The sequence below is a fragment of the Artemia sp. Qi Xiang Cuo genome, chromosome 9, assembly GCF_049724085.1.
Source record: "Artemia sp. Qi Xiang Cuo chromosome 9, ASM4972408v1, whole genome shotgun sequence".
NCBI classification, from domain to species: domain Eukaryota; kingdom Metazoa; phylum Arthropoda; class Branchiopoda; order Anostraca; family Artemiidae; genus Artemia; species Artemia sp. Qi Xiang Cuo.
The window spans coordinates 75,330,719-75,349,628 of NC_142802.1; the positions used below are offsets into that span (position 1 = coordinate 75,330,719).

Consider the following 18,910-nt stretch of genomic DNA (forward strand, 5'->3'; position numbering starts at 1 on the left):
TCAGGCAATCGAGTCTCTCAAACCCCGTAAAGCTCTTTTAAAAGATATAAGAACTACTTATTTAACACAAAAATTTTGTTTTTAATGGGTACCAAGTAAAGAAAAACCACACGGAAAAGCCCTTATAATAGCATAGGAAGGAACATAAGCTCCTGGAATAGCATAGGAAGGGGACATAAACTCTTATAATAGCATGGGAGGGAACATAAGCCCTTAAAATAGCATGGGAATTCCTATACACGCAAGCAAATAACATGGGAATTCCTATACACGCAAGCAAATAACATGGGAATTCCTATACACGCAATCAAATAACCAGGAAATTCCTATACATGCAATAAAATAGCATAGGAATTCCTATACACGCAAGCAAAATAACGTGGGAATTCCAATACATGCAAGCAAATAACATGGGAGTTCCTATACATGCAAGCACATAACATGGGAATTCCTTTACACGCAAGCAAATAACATGGGAATTCCTATACATGCAAGCAAATAATATGGGAATTCCTATACACGCAAGCAAATAACATGGGAATTCCTATACATGCAAGCAAATAACAAGGGAATTCCTATACACGCAAGAAAATAACATGGGAATTCCTATACATGCAAGCAAATAACATGGGAATTCCTATACAAGCAAGAAAATAACATGGGAATTCCTATACAAGCAATCACATAACATAGAAATTCCTATACATGCAAGCAAATAACATGGGAATTCCTATACACGCAAGCAAATAACATGGGAATGTCTATACACGCAAGCAAATAACAAGGGAATTCCTATACATGCAAGCAAATAACATGGGAATTCCTATACACGCAAGCAAATAACATGGGAATTCCTATACATGCAAGCAAATAACATGGGAATTCCTATACACGCAAGCAAATAACATGGGAATTCCTATACATGCAAGCAAATAACAAGGGAATTCCTATACACGCAAGCAAATAACATGGGAATTCCTATACAAGCAAGCAAATAACATAGGAGTTCCTATACACGCAAGCAAATAACATAGGAATTCCTATACACGCAAGCAAATAACATGGGAATTCCTATACACGCAAGCAAATAACATAGGAATTCCTATACATGCAAGCAAATAACATGGGAATTCCTATACACACAAGCAAATAACATACTCACTCTCTTTGAAAAACCAAACCAGACTATACCCATCAAACCAGACTATACCCATCAAACCAGACTATACCCATCAAACCAGACTATACCCATCAAACCAGACTATACCCACCAAACCAGATTATACCCATCAAACAAGATCCATAGGTACATGCACTGGAAAGGTGTCATGGAATAGATTATACCCACCAAACCAGATTATACCTACCAGAAACCTGTTTGGTACAGGGGCGTACGCAAAGTAGTACCTTGGTTACTACTGCTAGATGGCTGACTTTATTCAATTTGATATTTTTTTTTCTGATTTTTGATTTTGAATATAGGCGTATTTTGAAGGATATACGATTAAAGAATTTAGACCTTACTTACGCCTTATAAATCACTAGGGCAGCGGGACTTCTTATTCCCGTTTTATCAATGATTTAATTGAAAAATAAAATTCCCGTGGCCATATTTCTCACGTTATTCATATTAAGTATTGTTTCGTTTGGTCTTAAATAAAAAAAAAAAAACTTAGCACTAAAAATTTAATTAAAGTTTTTTAAGAAGTTAAAAGCTAATAGAAAATACATTTGTTCCTTAGAATGGTCAGATGGCTGGGATTGTCTCATTTAATATCTCTTTGATCTTCTATTTTACGCATAGATAGTCTTTTTACGACTTCCAAGAAAATAGCTTAAAGCTTATTAAGGTTTTCCAACAGCTAGGGGATGACCATTTTTAAATTTTCTGTATTTATAAAAAAAGATTAGACAGGAGTTTTATAGTATACATGAAAATTTGAAATGGCAGGCTATATTTTACAACATTTATTAGCAACAAATTCATCACTTGCTAGGGTGATAAGTGCTTATATAAAGCCATATGTTTACTCTACTAAATATATATTTTCTTATTCCCCAAAAATGGCTCTCAACCTGAATAAGGGTTTTCTATTTAGGAATTAATTTTAAAACTTTTTTACAAAGTAAGTTTTTCAAAGAGAAGTAGAGAGCTCGATTAAACCAAAAATGAGCAGAAATAAAGTCAGATTAATACTCCAAACGTAAAACTACCATAAATCACAATCAGTAAATAAATGAAAGCCAAAACGGAACAGAAATTGCAATAAATAACTCAGTCAAACTCAAAACGAAGAGAAATTAAGATAAGTAGGGCTAACACCCCCTATGCCTTCGGAAGAATAGAACATAATCAAACAGTTCGTTGTGAAGAACCGTCAGTAAGGAACGATACGGCTCAATAGTAACCAAAACTCTAAGAAACAGAGTCTTTATAACAATAGATACATCAAAAGAATCGAAATTTAATGCTTTTTCAAAATATATAAAATTCATCAAGTTAAATGTTACCTGTCAAAAGTTAAGAGCCTGAGAATATTTGTCCAAATATCGAAAAAGGGGGAGGGTGTTTCCCTGTTTGAGGGGGGAAACGCCCTCAAAACATCTAGTAATCTTAATAAAAATCATACCGATTAAGTGTATCAGTGAACCTAACTGTAGAGGTTTCAATCTCCTATACCTAAAATTGTGGAATTTTGCATTTTCTGCCAGAAGAAAGATCACGGTATCGTGCAAAAAGTTCTAGCGCCCTTTTTAAGTGACCAACAAAATTGGGGAGCAGTTAGCCCCCCACCCACGCCCCTTTTTCCCCCAAAGTTGCCCGCTCAAAATTTTGAGATAGCTATTTTGTTCAACAGAGTCAGAAGACTTGACGAAGACTTGAGAAGAACGATCAGAATTAATTAGTTCATTATAAATGGGGCTTAAATAGGTTTCTCCCGTGTCTCTATTGAGAGCAACCTTTCGGTGAATGTACTTTTTTATCTCAACTGCCTCCCTGAAAACTTGGATGAGACCTTTAACAGGGGCAATAATGGAGGTGTTATCGAATAAAACGAAATGGTGCGGGTTGTCATACACATGCTGAGCCAAGGCAGAATCAAAAGTCTCAGGACTTTGGCATAGCTCCATAGCTTTGTCGATTGAGGACCTGTGTTCCAACAATCTCTCCCCCAATTGCTGATGGGTTCTTCCAACATAGAAACAGCCGCAAGAACATGGAACCCTATAAACACCACTGCCCAAAATAGGGCTCGTTTTATCTTTACCACTGTTAAAATATTTCCTTGATTTTTCCTTCTAAACTTGAGTTCAAGGAACCTTTTTAATAAAAAAGAAATTAGTGATTAAACATGTCTTATTTGGTTAGGACTTTTAGATCATTTTAAATGAGATGTGGTTTTCCGGGTTTTCTGAATCAGGCAAGATTTAGACTTTTGAGAAAGTTTTGAAATGCGTAATTTTTGACAAGCTAAAAACAAAAAGACTGCTTTAGATACTTTTTACGCTGCGCACAACTGTAAGACAACAAATTGAGAAAGCTTGTTTTGTGGTTTAGGGGTTCTTCAGTTTCCACAGGTGGCTTTTTTGTGGCAAACAAGATTTGAAACTGACATAGATCTTATATGCTGAGCATGCTAATTAGATAGTAAAGGTAGTGAAAGATAGTAATAAGCCACATTTTATAGCTTAGAGGCTCTTCAGTTTTCACAAGTGGCTTTTTTACTGAAAACTTATAATTAATACTAACATAGATGTTTACACTGAGCATTAAAGAATGATAGCAAAGGATAAAGCTCATTTATGGTCTAAAGATTCAACTTTCTATGGCTGACCGTTTTTCAAAACAAAAGCAATACCAAAATCCTTTTTCTTTCCCCTTGCATAATTAAATTGCATCATAACACAATGTCTATGATATAATTTTTTTCAATTTAAATTTTTATTTAATTCTATTTATATTATCCATTATTTATTTATAATTCTATCTAAATTTTCTGTAACAAATTTTCCAGACAGGTGACGTCATAAAACATTATTAAGGTTTCAAAATAATAGGTTTCACTGGAGCCCATTATAGACATATTAACTGATAAAATTATCAATTGATAGGCAAAAGGTGGCTTTGGTTTCCACGAAACACCACTCTTTCTTTTGTGTCACCAGCAAAAATGTCCTAAGGATTCTTTTCAAAGTTGCTTTAGAGAGTATTCTTTATTATTATACGTTCTGGCAGAGTCCACCATTCCTACCAGCTGAATGGGGGATGTTTCCGCGTTCGTATCTAGGCTATCTGCCATTATTCAAATAACAGTAAATATTGGCGTTGGAATTTAAAACGAACAAATTATCCTATAAAGTTTCAGGTCGTGCCTGATTGTGACTCTGATCTTGGGTATGGGCGTTACATCGTACCTGATCGTCGGTGTTTGCGTGTACACTGCCAGAGTTGACTCTGACTTTTACATTATTTCAAGCCCTTGTTGCAGTATTCTTTCAAGTAATACTCATTGGATTAAAGGAGTTAATAGGATCAGCAAAGTGTTGTAACCGTGAACGGACTAATGGAAGAGGTTAGCGAACTATAATGTCCGTTCATTTTTTTTTTGTTATTCAATTGTTGGTGGTTGGAAAACTACATAAAATGCGTTTTAATAGTTTTAAACGATATATAACCTCACAATTCTTATTTGATAGTATTCTGTTCCATTTGGATGAACTTTTTGTTTTTTTGGTCGCAAAATGGCAGAAATCGGTACTTTGATTTGGCAAAATTTTGCTTATAAACGACTCTCGAGCTTTTAATTCTCCTTCAAATGAGCCACCTTTCAGTGTTGTGTGACCATGGTAAGATGCAATCACTTTGGGTAGAAAAAAAATGAAAATAATCATAAATACACATCCAGGACCGCAGGAACGTCAGAAACTTCATATTTTTAAGTAGAATTTTTTGCATCCTAGAAATCTAAAGAAATTTATTTTGAAGAATTAGCATAAATTTGGTAGAAGACTTAAAACCACTGCTCGAGGCCCCCCAAATATGCTGGATTTGATTATATAATTATCATTGCAATTACCTTCCTGGATGTGTGACTTTGATTTGACGATGTTTTACTTATTTGGAATTACCGTAAAAACTAAATTTTAGAAGTGCATATCGTCTTTTGGAATTCGGGAGAACCTGGTTTTTGGACTTTTAGTTTCTTTTGACAAGGGCGACTCTTTACTTGACGTTCATTTTCATGTGCGGTTTTATTTCTGGTATTTTTAAGTTCTAGAGTTGCTGTTTGCCTTCATTTGTAAAACGGATTGCTTTATTTGGTTTTCACTTGTTTTTAATACAGTACCCATGCTGCAGCCCAACTCAAATCCCAACCGTTTACACTAAAATTTCCATTTTTATAACAATTCTTTGAGAACAGAAGTGCTCATTCAAATATATCCCCTTTTCTCAGTCTCCTTTACATGAAGGGGATTAAATATAGCTAGAATTGCAACTTTCAAACATGCTTAGGAACAAACTTTGGCTTTAATGACTTCTTTTCCTTTTTTTTCCTTGACAGTTTCTTATAGACGTGAGTGAGGACTACTCTCAAGAAAAATACCCCACGCCTTGGTTTGGGGGTGACTCCCTTTCTGTTCTCTGTACTTCTATCTGAAGCACTTCTCATGGATAGGGGGGGACATTTAAACCTACAAATTAACTTTTTGAGCCTTTTGTTTTAAGGCTTTGGGCATCCCCATATCACAGTTAAAAGATTCACCTGTTTTCTATTCCCCTAATAGCTAGTGTACAACTAAGCAAAACTATGTATAAACAAGTAGAGATTCAAATGAATGAAACTAATTATATATATAGAAATTGTATAGATAACTCTTCGATAGTTCAGTGGCTATCAATTGATTTTCTCCATTTGATTTTGACCCTACTCAGGCCCAACTATCCCACCATTAGTGGTTTACTATCCCACAACTATCCCACATGATGACCCTCGGGGAAAAAACGAAACAAAAAAGCGAAACAAATATCACACCTCATTGACCATCCTTCTTCGGACAAAAAAATTATTTCGTAGTTGACTGTTATAGCAGCATAGTCTATAGGGGCTTTACATCGCAGATTAGGGTTGTTAGATGGATTGAATTTAGCGGTTTTGAGACCACACTGGCTAAGCATGAAAAACACACAACAATGAAAAAAGAAGGTAAATCACAGCTGGTCAAAAAAGGTTTTTTTTTACTGGCTGTAAGTTAACTCATTTTTCTATGTTGTTTCTGACTTTTTGTTTTACCAAGATTGTGTTTTACCAAGAAGTTTTACCCTTTCTTGCTTTTTTTGTCCTTTCTCTAAAATGATGTAAATTACGCGCAATAATTATACTCGGAGACAGGTTTTCTTTTGATTTCCAAACATTTCTAGTGGAAACCTGAAAATTTGCCCCTTCTTCCAAAAGCAGACTTTTTAGTTTCCAGAGTAGGGAAAATTCCACCTTAAAGCACCGATTATGTGGCATGTCTAAGCGTATCTACCGCCGCATTTTTATTTCTCTTGGTGAAGGTGTTACTGTAAAACCTTTTATGTTTCTTTTTTCTATGGTAGATTTAGTTTTGCCTAATAGCGAAGATACTAAAGTTAATTTAGTAGAGTAATTTCTAGAAATAGCTCTGCCAAAATATTTTTTTTTGCAAATAAATTTCTAGCTTCTTTCAATTTAGATTATATGTCTAATTTTCGTTATATTGGCTAGTTTATAGTTCATTAAAGCATAAACTGACTGATTTTATGGGAGGATCTGTAACAAAATTATCATTAATAAAACCTGCGTTGAAAATTATATTAGCAGTAAAATTAACAGAATTTTTTTCGGTTTGATCAGGTTCCTAAAGTAAGATATTGAACTTCATTTAATATGACAATGAGAAAAAAAGTCCTAAGGCTAAACTTGGCTTTAAATTTAAAAGAAGTAACGAGCAAAGAATTTTTGTAGCTTGGAAATATAATTCCAAAGTTTGGGTAATTTTGCTGTTCCTCCCTAATTTGAAACAATTGTGCATCAAAATGTGATGAGACAGAGAACTTTATTTTACGAAGGTATCAGACGATTTTTCCAGGGGCCTACTTGAACCCATGAAAAAGTAAATTTATAGGACTAAATCTTTTAAACAGTCTAGGGAGAGCTTCTTCGACCCCATTTCCCTCAACTGTGAAGGTATGATCACAATTGTTGGTAAATTTTATTTTATAAGCTTGAAAGTTTTATTAGAAAATTAAAGAAGGGACAGAATGGCTTGGAATTGTTTCGTTTTATTTTTTTAATCTAAATACCGATCTCTCTGTCTCTTTTTCTCCTTGTTTTTCTTTCATTCATATTTACCCATTTCCAGATCTCGTTGCATATCACTCCTCCATATCCATCTCTTTCTTTTTTCCTTTAAGGATTGGCCTTTTTACACGCTAAAACTCTTTAGGACTTAACAATTCCACTTTGAGATAATTGCTTTACCACGTACAATTCTAATTGCATCCGGAGAACAATGAATAACAGCTCCATCCACTACATCCAGTTTGTTTGCGAAGATTTTCAGTTGAGATTACTCTCCAAGCAATTTTCACTGCCAGGGAGAAAGAACGATTTCCTCTTTCAAAAAAGCTTTTGATATATGCCACCAATTTCCTGGCTTATTTTAAAGGGCTGAGACCGTGACTTCCAATGCCAACAGATTTTTTTTTTAATACTGTTAAAATCGAGTAGTTCTTAACTAAAGAAAATCCCTGACGACAAGCTTAATGGAAAATCCTTGAGTGAAAATTGAGATTTGGATATTTAATACGTTGAAAACTGTTAAGTGAAGAATGACAACAACTCTATTCGTATGGGTCTGAAATCAGTAGAATCAAAATTCCATGCTCACCAAAACCAAACAGGCCATGATCTCTGAGCAATTTGTTAGGTCAGCCAAGTTGCCAAATGTTTAATTAAGCCCTACCTTCAGCTTTAGGAATTTTAATTATTAAATCTGTTTCCTATGAAATGAGTATTGTGAAACCATATTCAGTCGTCTCTCAACATTTTACTACTACCATGCCACGGTGGGAGGTTTTTGTCAATCATAGCCAAAACTCTCTAACCAGCATTCCACTATTTCGAACAAACTGAAAAAACCGTCCAAGGGATGTTTTTTTCATATTAATTGCATGAAGCTGACTTGATCCAAAAACTTACTCAGAGTTTGCATTGTTCATTTTTAAGTTCAGAGAGTCTTTCACAGTTCTTAAAGAAAATAGTACAGGCAAATTGAGGTACTTGCAAATTGGTACATGCAAATTGCATGACCAGCATTCCACTATTTCGAACAAACTGAAAAAACCGTCCAAGGGATGTTTTTTTCATAGTAATTGCATGAAGCTGACTTGATCCAAAAACTTACTCAGAGTTTGCATTGTTCATTTTTAAGTTCAGAGAGTCTTTCACAGTTCTTAAAGAAAATAGTACAGGCAAATTGAGGTTTGACCCGAAATAAATTGCAACAGAAATGATTCTTACACCATCATGTAGAGAAAAAAACTGAACAACATATCCGTTTTCGCATATTCTGAGTCGACGCAAAATAACCGTTTTTTTGCTTTTAATGCGATTTTTTTACGTTTTCCATAAAAAAAATATAATTTTAGTATCCGACCGTTTTTCTTGAAATGAAGTATGTTTCTGATGCAGAATGACAAGCTGAGACAGAAAATGAAGTCAGATTGGGTGTCTGGTCCAAAACAAAAATGTTTCACTATCATCAATATGCGTTGCGGTAATTTTTGTAAAGACAATCAATCGGCACTTGTTATTCAACAAATGATCGGTTGTTCGTAAAAGTACCTGAACTAGGCACTAGTATAAGACACTTCGAAGGCTACGTAATGCAATAAAAATGAAAATCGTCACATTCATCACTCAGTGTTTTAAAGATTTCAAAGTGTATTCCCAAGATTTGACTGAGAAATTAATTAGACGAAGACCTCAAATAATGCCAGAAAGTCGAGTAGAAAACTAGTTCCGGTCAGTGACAGTCATAACCTTTATTTAAATTCGCCATCTATCCCGAGAAAAAATTTTATTCGGAATTCCGCCATCTAACGGTCGAGTAATACTTTCCGGTGAATCTGCTAGTGTTCTGATGAATGATTAGCGCAGGTAAGAAGTCGATTTTTATAATGGTGGTTTGGAACTGAATACTTTAAAAGTTTAAAGGATAAATTATTGTACTTTACTGCTTTGCGTCAAATTCTTTGATGTTTCATGTCAGTTTAAGTTTTTTGTTTTACAGCGACATCTATTGAGAAGACAATCGTCCCCTGAAATACACCTTGTACCAACAGGTGACCTCATCATCACGACAGGTTAACTTGTATTATAAAGCCTGTGGTATTCTTCAGAGCTGTGAGGGACCAAACGATTGACGGATTAAGTACATAGGGCTGCCACAAAGTCCCTAAAGTACTTAAAAGTCCCTAAAATCAAGTGAAGGTCCCTATCGGTCCCTTAAATTGATAAAGGTCCCTAAAGTCCCTTTTCTTGCTTTAGTTTAAAGCTCCGTATCCTTCCTGTTAGGAGCCTCTTCCCCCTTCCCTATATTTTTCTTTTTTCGTTAACTCCTCGGCTCAATTATTAGTGATTGAGTAAAATATTTGATTGAGTCTGACTATTCTGGGAAATCCGCAGACGGAATAGCAGTTGTATTTGGAAAAATGTTCAGAGACACAGTGGTAAAAAACTCCTTCGGGCGAAATAAGTTCGCTAATTTTTTAACTGAAGCTCAGGTGGTCTGTTTCTTAAATATCACTTGGCCTCTGATCATGGAGAGATGTCTGCAAATGATCATTTCCATTTTTTTCCTTTGTCAAGTATCATTTGTTGTTGCATCACTGCTTTTTCTTTCAAAAGCTTTCTGAAAACTGAGTTTTGGGGTCCATTTTGCGTTCGGAATGGTCCCTAGAGAGGTCCCTTTTTCGACTGAAAAGAGGTCCCTAAGTCCCTATTTTTTACCACTTGAACCTGTGGCAGCCCTGGGTACAGTACTCTATTGAACTCTTATTTTTATAGCGATTTGTCTACTCAGTTGGAGCACTGCAGAATCTGCAAAAGAAATGTCGGAGACGACTCACATTACACGATTATTACACAGAAAGGAGCTGCCGGAATTAACCAATCTAGTCAGATGCGAAGGAATACCGTTGTGGTCACTGCCGGACAGAAAGTCCATGAGTTATGCAGAAAAAATTATACACACAGGCGTAACATTGACAATGACACTCAAAGATGAAAGGATGAGTTGCTAGCTAAAATTTCCACTGCCAAGTGCGAGTTGCGGTCGAGTACTTCACAGTTCAGGTTTAACGAGTGTTGCTTGTTCTGTGGCTGCCCTGTTCACCTCTCAGCTTCACACCGGAAAGGCTCAGATGTTTTCTGCGTTCGGACCATAGACTTTGACAAAACAATTAAAGAGACATGCGAACTGAGAAATGATGACTGGGCAGTCAGTGTTTTCCGAAGGATATGCACCGTCCCGGACCTTCATGCCGCTGATGCCGTGTACCATCAGCTTTGCAGCAATAACTTTCGAACAAGCCGAGGGATTCCATTCAAATACGAGAAAATGAACTGTGAGCCTGAGAAAAAGAGAAGAAGGTCAGGCAGACCAGTGGACGAGGTGAAAACGGATGCTTTCATAAAAGCGATGCAGTTTCTTGAAAGGAATGACGAAGAACAGACAACAGTCAGTGATGTAGTTCAAAAGATGCGTGACGCTCTTGGAGTGGATGTTGAACCTTACAGCAATGTTTATATGAAGAAAAAGATTCTCGAGCACTTTGGTACTAGAATTCTCATCTCGACTGTCGACGGAAAGTCGAATGTAGTGACTTACTGATACTGCGTCATCAATCTTAAATCAGTATCATGTGAAGCAAGATCTGAAGGAAAAAGCACAGTTGCTTTGCGCGGCAGCTAAACTGTTAAAAAACGACATAAAAGGAACATCTGCCACCACCTTCTGATGCAGCCAAGTTTCATAGCTATAGAGTTTTTTTTATCAAGTTCAGGTATGGACCGGGGAGCCTGATCCGGAACTGAAAGCCAAGGAATGGGGATGAAAGAATAAAGATGACTTCTTGTACCCATTAACATCTGACCTCCCACCAGCCCCGTGTATGCTCCTAAAGATCGTGAAGTGCTCCTGTCGTGTACAGTGTAGTTCAGCGAGGTGTAGCTGCTTTAGTTTGTACTTCATCATGCAGAACCTGCAAGGGAACAATGTGTTCCAACTCCCCAAAAATCAACAGCAACAATGATGAAGAGAACCTAGAACCCTAGTCGTTAACCCATTTCAAATGAAGAAGTTGTGAAACTAGTCGGAATCTGATTCTCTATTTTGTATTTTTTATAATATTGATTCTATTTAATAGACTGTGAAGATTAGACACTATGGTTTGACCCTAAAGAGTATACGAAGAGTGTTTTAAGTGTGATTTACGATACTGACCACTGAAAACCAGTTCGGTTTGTAATTCACTTTCCCTAATTATTTTCTAAAAAAAATGTAGATCATTCATTAATGATTACGATTTTTTTCTGGTTCAGTGAACAACCTATTTGATTCTATTTTCGGTCTCAGCTCGTGATTCTACGTCAGAACCACACTTTCATTCAAGAAAATCGGGCTACAACGAAAATTGTATTTTTAGGCGAAAAAAGTCTAAAAAATACGGTTACTTTTTGTATGGTGCTTCTTACGCTAAATCCGACTTCGTTTTCGGTCTCGCCATGTTATTTTGGGTTAGAATCATACTTCAGTTCAAGAAAAACCGATTTCCACGAAAATTGCGATTTTTATTCGAATAACGGAAAAAATAGCATTAAAAGCCAAAAAACGGTTATTTTGCGTCGACTCAGAATATGCGAAAATGGATATATTGTTCAGTTATTTTTTTCTTTAAGATGGTGTAAAAATCATTTCTGTTGCAATTTGTTTCGGGTCGACCTCTTTTTGGAGCTCATTTTCCTGTACTAAAAGGAAAAACTTGGCCTTCAACGTTCTCAAACAGTGCTTAGCTGCTCCTCACTCAAATTATCATTTACTTATTTGAGTCAAGGTTCCTCTTAAAGGAAATAAAAAACACAACCAAAAGGAATTAAAAAAAAAAACAACAAAAAACAAAGGATTCAACAAAGAAAAACACAATTATTTTTATTTTCAAATCAAACAGTTCGTGGTAACGAACTGTATGTAAGGAGTGACGCGGCTTAATAGTAACCACCGAAACTCCAAAGAACCGAATTTTGATAATAATAGATATATCAAAAGAATCAGCTTATTAAGCTGATTCCAAATTTTTAAGACTTACTAAGTTTATGGTTACCCATCAAAGACCCCAAGCCTAAGAAAATTTTTCGATTTCCGAAAAAGGGGGAAAGCTCTCCCTAAAAGTCAAAGAATCTTAATGAAAATCACACCATCAGATTCAGCGTATTAGAGAACCTTGTTGCAGAGGTTTCGAGCTCCTATGTGCAAAAAAGTGAAATTTTGTATTTTTTTGCCACAAGAAAGATCACGGGTTGTGTGTATTTGTTTTTTGGTTGTTGTTTCTCTTCGAGGGTGATCGTATCGAACCAAAGGTCTTATAACATCGGGAAAGAGCCCATATGAACGGAAATTAAATATTCTAGTGCCCTTTTTAATAGACCAAAAAGGCTGCGGGGCAACTAGCCCCCCTCCCACGCCCCTTTTTCCCCTAAATTGCCGATCAAAATTTAGAAATATCCATTTTATTCAGCATAGCTAACAGTCCAAACAGCTATGCCTTTGGAAATTTCATGACCCCCACACCCCCTGGGAAGGTCTTTAAGTTATAAAATGTGTCCACTGTCTACGTATAGTGTTTGTTATTGGGAAGGTGTGCACACATTTGTCGGGGGTGGGGTTGAACTTTCTGATGGAGGGATTTTTAACGGGGAGAATTTTTCATGGGGAGGGAAGTTTTCGGGGGGAGGGGTCAATCTTTTCAGGGACAATTTTAAACGCGGAGAATTTGCCAGAATTTCTATACGAAATTCTTTTTATACGTATTACTTTCTCTTCGCCTACTCAATTTTACACGTAGAGATGATAAGGGTAATTGTTCGGGGTAATTTTTCCCCGGCATTGAATTGTACAGAGGATCCTTCTATGATGAGGGTGGGACTTTTCATGGAGGTGGAGCTAGATTTCTCAGCATTATTTAAAAACGATCAGAAATTAAATAAAAACAAACAAGTTTTTCAATTCAATGTAAGGAGCAACACTAAAACTTAACCACGGACGGAAACTATTACGTTTGTGATAGGGTTGCCCCCTTCTCAACACCTCGTTCTTTACGCTAAAGTTTGTACGTTTTTCAAAAAATTTAAAAACGACTCCTGAAACACAAAGGTCGTTTAACTCGAACAATAAAAATCTTTTATAAAAGTACCAAAAAACTTAAGCGTGAGGAGTGAGGTGTTGAGGAGGGGGACCTCATCAAAAAGGCTTTTTTTTATCAGATTCTGTTTGTTTTTCATTTCATTTTTAGACGAAATTAGCTTTTTTCTCATATAATAGAATGGTCAGCCTCGTTTGTGAGAGCGACTGCTTTAATTTCAGTGCTATGTTTTACCATTTTCTTTGCTTTAAATAGGCGTTTCTTTTAGCTCAGTTTCTATGTTTTTCTTCGGTTAATTGACTATATAAAATGACTATGAACAGTATTTAAAGGTTTGATCCATCCCAAAATTCCTACATAATTAGGATAGATCCAGGAATAACTCCATAGATCTTGTGGAAAACTCGATAATACAAACATTTCACAAAATGCGATAGTAAGCACTATAGACATTGTCTCTACAAATAATTAAATAAAAAAAACAAGTTTTTTAAACGGAAAGTAAGGAGCGACATTAAAACTTAAAACGAACAGAAATTATTCTGTATATGAATGGGGCTGTCCCCTCCTCAACGCCTCGCTCTTTACACTAAAGTTTTTTATTGTTTTAAAAAATAAAGTTCTGAGACAGAGTCAAACTTTAGCGTAAAGAGCGAAACTTTAGCGTGATGGGTAAGATTAAACTTGATGAAACTTATATATTTGAAATCAGAATTAAAATTTGCTTCTTTTGATGTATCTATTGGTATCAAAATTCCGTGTTTTAGAGTTTCGGTTACCATTGAGCCGGGCCGCTCCTTACTTATAGTTAGTTACCACGAACTGTTTGAAGAGTTTTACTTCACAAAATTTGAACAATTGTTAAGAGACTAAATTAACAAAAATATCATTTAATTAAAAATTCAGCAGATTTGTTTGGTTTAGGTTAGCCTAACAACCTTAACAATTTAGCAACCTTAACAATTTTAACTACTGTCATTAAAGTTTCCTCATTGAGTTTCCGTCTTTATTTGCACGAAAGCCAGGACTGGTCCTTGTTTACCTTATTTTTTACGTTCTGAATATTTCCCGGAAGCCATTTCTTACAAACCCCCTTCAACAGTTAGGTAGCTGAGTATTTTCGTTAACGTTATTTTATATTTATAGCAAACATAAGCACCACTTTAAGACTTGCCAGTAGATGGCCAGTGCTAGTGAAAGAAATGGCACCGAAAATTGCCAATTTTGGACCCAAATAGAAATTTGTTTTGACAAGGGCATAAAGGGATTAAAAAAAAGTGTTCACGGTATTGTTTTAATGAGTTCATACTTACCACCTTAAGATAAAATTCTGATAGCAGTTGTAAAACAAATTATAAAAAAAAGCTTAAAATCACAAAAGAGTACGGCCCTCATTATTACTATGTTCTATCCCATTTAAATTCTCAATAACTTATATTATAACTGTTATTGGGAAGGAAAATGTGCAATAATAGCAACTACAAAGAATGCATGAAGTACTATGGACAGTGAAATGAAACCTGATTGTTTGAATCGATTAAGATGAAAGTTTCATATTTTTTGTAGTAGCAGCCACCCAATTTAACATAAAGATACGTGGGTAAAAATTAACAAAAACATAAGCTTAAACCTCAAGCTAGAAACAGCTTATGAAGGTGTAACTTTTCTCTGAGGGTGTAGTTGTGTTTGAGAGTCAATAGATTTTTAATGTTTGAATTTTCACGGAGGAAAAACGTTGTCAAATTTCTAATTTGTGTTTCATATTTATGTTCATGGTTCGACGTGGCAACACTGACGAATATATGATGCAACCCCAAAAACATCATAATTTTGAAGCAACCAAAAGGAATCTTGAATGTGTATAAGATCTTGTGCAGTAGGGTGGATATAGCTAATTTGTAGTAGTTCTTAAAAAAGAAACGCAGATGTACATTGGGCCTAGTGTTCCAAATGAAATTTTAAACCGAATCTGTTATGTATTTTCATTGGAGTGACTTTATTAAAAGTCATTCAGAGGAATACATCTCCTAGATACAAGGCCGTATCCAGAGGGGGGCTAGGGGGTTTTAATCCCCCCCCTCCCGAAATGTCTGTCTGACTCGTAAAACGTAACAAAATGGATATAAGCAAATTGTCTTGATTTTTTTTGTGTAACCCCCCCCACAAAAAAAAATTGTAAAACCCCCTTCCGAAAAAAATCCTGGGTACGGCCTTGCCTAGAGATAACCTAGAAATACAATCCATTTAATTCTGATCTTCTTTTAGGTTCTAGTTCTTTACAATTAGAGCTTGTTGCTTAGATCTATTGAGATATCGTTGATGACATATCGTTCTGCAATTGAAAAAAAAACAACAACTAGCAAACAACTAAAATATATGAAATTCGTTTTCAAGAAACTTGTAACACTAAGAAGTTCTTTCATTTTTTTTTTTACTAGTTGTGTGAGTAAAAACAATATCTTTTTCAGACTTGTTCTTTTTTCTAATCGTTATATTTTCCTGTTACATTTGTGTTCTTTTTTTGTTTAACTGAAGATTTTTTTTTATTCTTCCAAAGCAGTGCCACACAGAAAAGACAGATAATGAAGTCGGTAATGGTACCTGTGACCCACTGTATGTCCAGCTACCCAGTTTCAACATACATGTTTGGATATCCAATGGGAAGTAATGTACATCGATATCACAAGCTGACTTATATATTGCAGGTGGTTGCCACGCAACCAACCCGCTTTCATAGATGGTAGCCTTGGTCATCATAGTCAGTTCATAGTGGCCATCGGCACTGAATTGTTAAAAGGACAGTGTAAGAAGGTCAAAAATCATGTTCAACTCAAATTTTTTTGTCAGTTTGTCCAGCACATTTAACACTTAGTATTTAAAACTTAAAGTACATTTAAAATTTAAACCTAGGTAGCTGGTAACACCATGGACTTCAAGAAAAATAATGATCCTCATATGTGTAATTCTAACCCACCTATTTTACTACAACAATTCTATTTACTTGAAACATATAAAAAGCTTATATGCTTCTAATAGAATATTGAGAAATGTTGGACGAACTGATAAATTAAAAAAAAAACGAAAGAAGACGAAGAAAAAAGTGAAAATAAGAACTAGACAGGAAAGAGAAAATTCTATCAAATAGGGAAAGAGAAGTGAAATAGCAAAGAGTGAGTAAAAATAAAATTTGGGAAGCACCTTCCAGAATGATTTAAATAGAGCATCGCTGTGCTAAGGAAAATTAGGTGTTGTCTCCAAAGCAAAATATTTAAAAAACCTTATTGGCAATTTCAATGTAAACTTTAGTGGACTTGTTTCTTTTTTGCAAGCATATCAGGGCCCTAAATAGGCTTAAAGCGAAAAAAATTGCTCTTCACTAGCAAAGAGATAAAATTAAAGTTTTAATAAAAATTAAAAATTTAGAAAACATAGAGTTTTCTCTATACCTAGGTCCGGTCTCTCTGATTTTAAAGTTTGGCCAGAATATTGCAACAAATTAAAAAGAGAGACACCGATTGACAATTTCAGTGCTTAGGGTAATCACGAGGTACTTCCAAAAACCATTGCGCTAAGAAATCAGAAGTCAGTAGTACTTTTCTTTTATTTTTTAACAAAATTTTATCAACATTATTTTTCCGGCACTTCATAGAAGAAAACAGTGGGAAAATCTTCATTAATATGTTGCCTCCACGCCCCTACTCACTATGAACTAAAATTGTAAAGTGAAAGAACTAAACAGTTATCTTCTCTAGATAGTATCAACGGCAGCGCTACCTTATATGCAGAGATATATTTTTGATTCATTTATTGGGTTTCAAATTTTGATTCATTTATTGGGTTTTCAACCAGATTTAGTGAAGCTGCTATTCAAGCTTCAGCTATCTTTGGGCTTACAAACTAGCAAGGTACTAAACACAATTTATAACCAAAGGATCCTTTACCTGGGTAATCCAGGTCCCGACGGTAGTGACAACCCTACTGAACTAGAAATGAAATGACAATTCACAGAAAATGGTGAATGGCTTTTTTTTTATTCTGGTTCTCCGTTTTCAAAAACTTATTTGGGTGTTTTCTTCATGATAAATTTTGGTTTAAAGAGTCTAAAATAAAAAGCCATAAATATGGTTAACTGAATCACACTTCAAAATATGGGTTTCTTCACTTTTGTTCATGATATGTGCCGGTATCTAGCGTAAGGAATGGCGATGGTTCTCGGTATACACTTACAGTAAAAATCGTAAAAGGTGTTTTCGGATGTATTTGGCTGATTTGTTGAGAGGAGGTATTAGATATTTCTTGTGGGATTTTCATTTTAAAATGATATTAGCATCATCAAGAGGCAGAAAATTTTTCAAATTTTTTTTCAAAGAATAACCAGGCTATAAGCTGAAATAGGTTTTATTTGTCGCTTAGTTGAAAAGGATATCTTTTAATGGCAATTTCACACGTTGAGTTACATGATGCGGATGTAAATTACTTTAGTCGTCGCAAGTTGCTCACCACTAACACCTCAAAGTATAGAAGGACACTAAGAGATTGGACAGATTTTTGTCGTTTTTGAAAATATCTTATTTGAAAAATGATATATATTACTTGCAATTCATAAAATATAGGTTCGTAGTATTCTAGCATAAGAATACTTAGTAAGGCATGCAGCATGCACATAAGAATTATTCTTAAGAACATGATACATATTTTTTTTATGTGTTTAGAATAGACATTATGAAATATAGTATGCTATGGAAACATCACCCAAAACGTATTATTTACTAGAAATGTATTTTCTGATTAATTTCTTCTCGAAAGAGTGGAAGGTACTTCTCAAAGTTGATAGCAAACAAAAAGTTTAGGATACTAAAGTATTTGTCAAACTTGGAATTTACACAAGCTGTACCTCGAGCATTTACCCTACCTGATTTCCATCATATGTCCAGGTTCCAAATTTCATTACACATGTTTGCTCATCAAAGGGAAAGTATTCAATATTGATCTCACAAGCGGACTTGTATATTGCGGGTGGTTTCCACTCTACAAGGCCACTTTCTCTGATAGTGGCTTTAGTTGCCAGTACCACCTCAAAGTTGCCATCGGCGCTAAGAGGTGTGAAAGCTTTTCAAAATCCAAATATACTTTAAATGAAAATAGTGTGCATTACTTAATAATGCACCATATTTAGTTTCAGTGTATTTCTCTGTGTTTTAAGCTGCGTTTTAGTGGTTCTATTTGCTGGAACCACTTTAAGCTTATCAGAGCTACCAAGAGCTTGAAAGGTACTTCAGAATCGACTAAATAGAGTTTTAATTAAATAAATACAAAAAAAAGTTTGTCAGAGAACATTCGAATAGGTATTAAAAAAAATAAAGGTCAATATTGAAATTAAACTTTCCAATTAAAACTTGCATTTCTTAAACCTGTATAAGAGATACATTAAAAAGTAGACTACGTCTTAATTTTGTGGTTCAC

The 18,910-nt window shown here is 35.1% G+C and overlaps 1 protein-coding gene across 3 annotated transcripts in view; it reads right to left on the bottom strand.

The window, feature by feature from the left end:
* The window catches only part of nAChRalpha4 (nicotinic acetylcholine receptor alpha4), a 327,885-nt gene that overhangs the window by 246,903 nt on the left and 62,072 nt on the right, over positions 1–18,910 (bottom strand). For 2 of the 3 annotated variants that reach the window (XM_089094868.1, XM_089094870.1), the window contains one exon: positions 18,360–18,540. In XM_089094868.1, coding sequence (XP_088950994.1) covers positions 18,360–18,540 — 181 coding nt within the window. Of the gene's footprint in view, positions 1–16,048; positions 16,230–18,359; positions 18,541–18,910 lie in introns of all 3 variants that reach the window. The other variant, XM_089094869.1, reaches the window with a different exon arrangement.